This window comes from Austrofundulus limnaeus, unplaced genomic scaffold (genome assembly GCF_001266775.1).
Source record: "Austrofundulus limnaeus strain Quisiro unplaced genomic scaffold, Austrofundulus_limnaeus-1.0 Scaffold2045, whole genome shotgun sequence".
Classification (NCBI taxonomy): Eukaryota; Metazoa; Chordata; class Actinopteri; order Cyprinodontiformes; family Rivulidae; genus Austrofundulus; species Austrofundulus limnaeus.
In genome coordinates this window covers 20,676-22,409 of record NW_013954447.1, presented here as the reverse complement: position 1 = coordinate 22,409, position 1,734 = coordinate 20,676, and the positions used below count along the sequence as shown (strand labels likewise).

General features: G+C 36.7%; 1 protein-coding gene across 1 annotated transcript in view; it reads left to right on the top strand.

Moving 5' to 3' along the window:
* zgc:113176 (uncharacterized) overlaps positions 1-1,734 on the top strand; it is a 9,810-nt gene that overhangs the window by 1,884 nt on the left and 6,192 nt on the right. The window contains exons 4-7 of the mRNA XM_014034307.1: positions 212-378; positions 952-1,105; positions 1,190-1,273; positions 1,369-1,539. Of these exons, the coding sequence (XP_013889761.1) occupies positions 212-378; positions 952-1,105; positions 1,190-1,273; positions 1,369-1,539 (576 nt within the window). The remainder of the gene's footprint in view (positions 1-211; positions 379-951; positions 1,106-1,189; positions 1,274-1,368; positions 1,540-1,734) is intronic.

The following is a 1,734-nucleotide window of genomic DNA, read 5'->3' as shown; positions in this document are numbered from 1 at the left end:
TGAATGAAGATGGTCTGGATAGCCCACAGACATACCATAAACATTTCTACGACCCATAATTGGTCTCCTTTAACTAATTTCATAGGGTTTTTTAACATTTTCCACATTTACAAAAATGGAGAAGACGTACAGCAATATACGTATATCGGTACAGTCTTAATGGATTTTTTGCTGTTTTTTTTTTGGTTGTTGTTTGTTCGTTTATCGTTAGGCAACCTGAAGGATATTAAACAGAGCTGGTCCTCATTAGGAGAAGCACGGAAGAAGAAGTACGCTGAGGAATCAGCAGCTCTTAAAGCTGAAGGAAGAACAGAGCATCTTAGCCATAAAATGAGGGAGCTTAAAGTTCAGAAGCACCTTAAGCGTCTCAAGTTTGAGGTTTGTCAAATATGACCTTTAATAATGTGTAAATAAGAATGGCTCTTAGCCATATRTAGTGCTGTGAAAAGATGTTTGTACATTTACATTTTTCTTCTACGCACACTTTTTTGTTACTTAAATTTTGTACATCATCAAACAAATTTATATATCAGACAAAGATAACAAATTTTTTAAATTATTTCATTMATTAATGTAAAAAACTATCAAAACCAACCTGACATCAGTAGTGACTGCTAATAGTGGCTGAAGTCGTTGGTTGTTCCAGTTTGTTTTGCGTAGCTATTTAATGATTTGGGATGATTTGGAAACAGCGTTTTGTATTGACTCTGTTTACGTTGATCCAATAATGATGATCTGAAGCACAATAAAGCCACAACAGAAGAAATCTGTAAGGGCGCAAACATTTTCACGTCACTGTAAGAAATCCACGGTATTTGAATAAAAGTAATAGAAATATCAGCATAACTGTACCCTTTTGATGATAATACTTCAATAAAAAATTGTTCCAGTTATTTTATTTTCATGTATGTTCGATGTTTAATGACTTTCTAATCCTAAACCRTGTTGAAGGTATCCAGTCTTGAGATGCTGGGGGTGGAAACGGCTGTGATGATGTTTGACTGTGAGAAGCCCAACCTGGACGTGGTTGACATAAGCAGTAAAGGAGCTGCTGGTTTTTTGGATTCTACAGACGCCCTGGACAGTTTTGCTTCGCATTTTAAAGGTTTACACGGACAGATTGGCCTGCATGCTTCAAACTTATCTAATACCACAGTGAACTCACTGTTTKCTTTCACTGTGTTTGTAGGAAGCTCCTCACCTGCGTCTGCTGCCAAGGAGCCGGTTGATAACCTGGTGAAAAAAGTGCAGGAGGTATTCAACCAGAAATACAGTAAGAATACATTATAATACTATAATAATATTTTGAAGTCAGCTCTCAGCTTAACTGCAAGTTTTACGTTTTGAAACATTTGTCTCTCATTTTAGACGAAGCAGGGGGTAAAGGGAGGCTACCGTACCAGTCGCTTCAAAAGCAAAGCATTATCATACATGCTTCTGGGCTGCCTCATGGCCTGACCCTGAAAAAGCCATCCTACTATGGAAGGAAACAACTAGAAGACCTCTTAAAGGCTGCAGATCAGATTTCCTTTGAAATAGGTAAGGRCATCAGTTGTTATTGTTTATGTAAGTCATCTGATTTTAAGTTACATTTAAGCATTTATCTYTTTGTTGGGATGTTGAGGGAGATATTTCATGACTAGAAATGTAAAAACAAATGCATAAACATTCTTAGTTAAACGACAAATGAATCACGAACAGAAGAGATGGTTCTGTCCATTATCTGATTAAGAG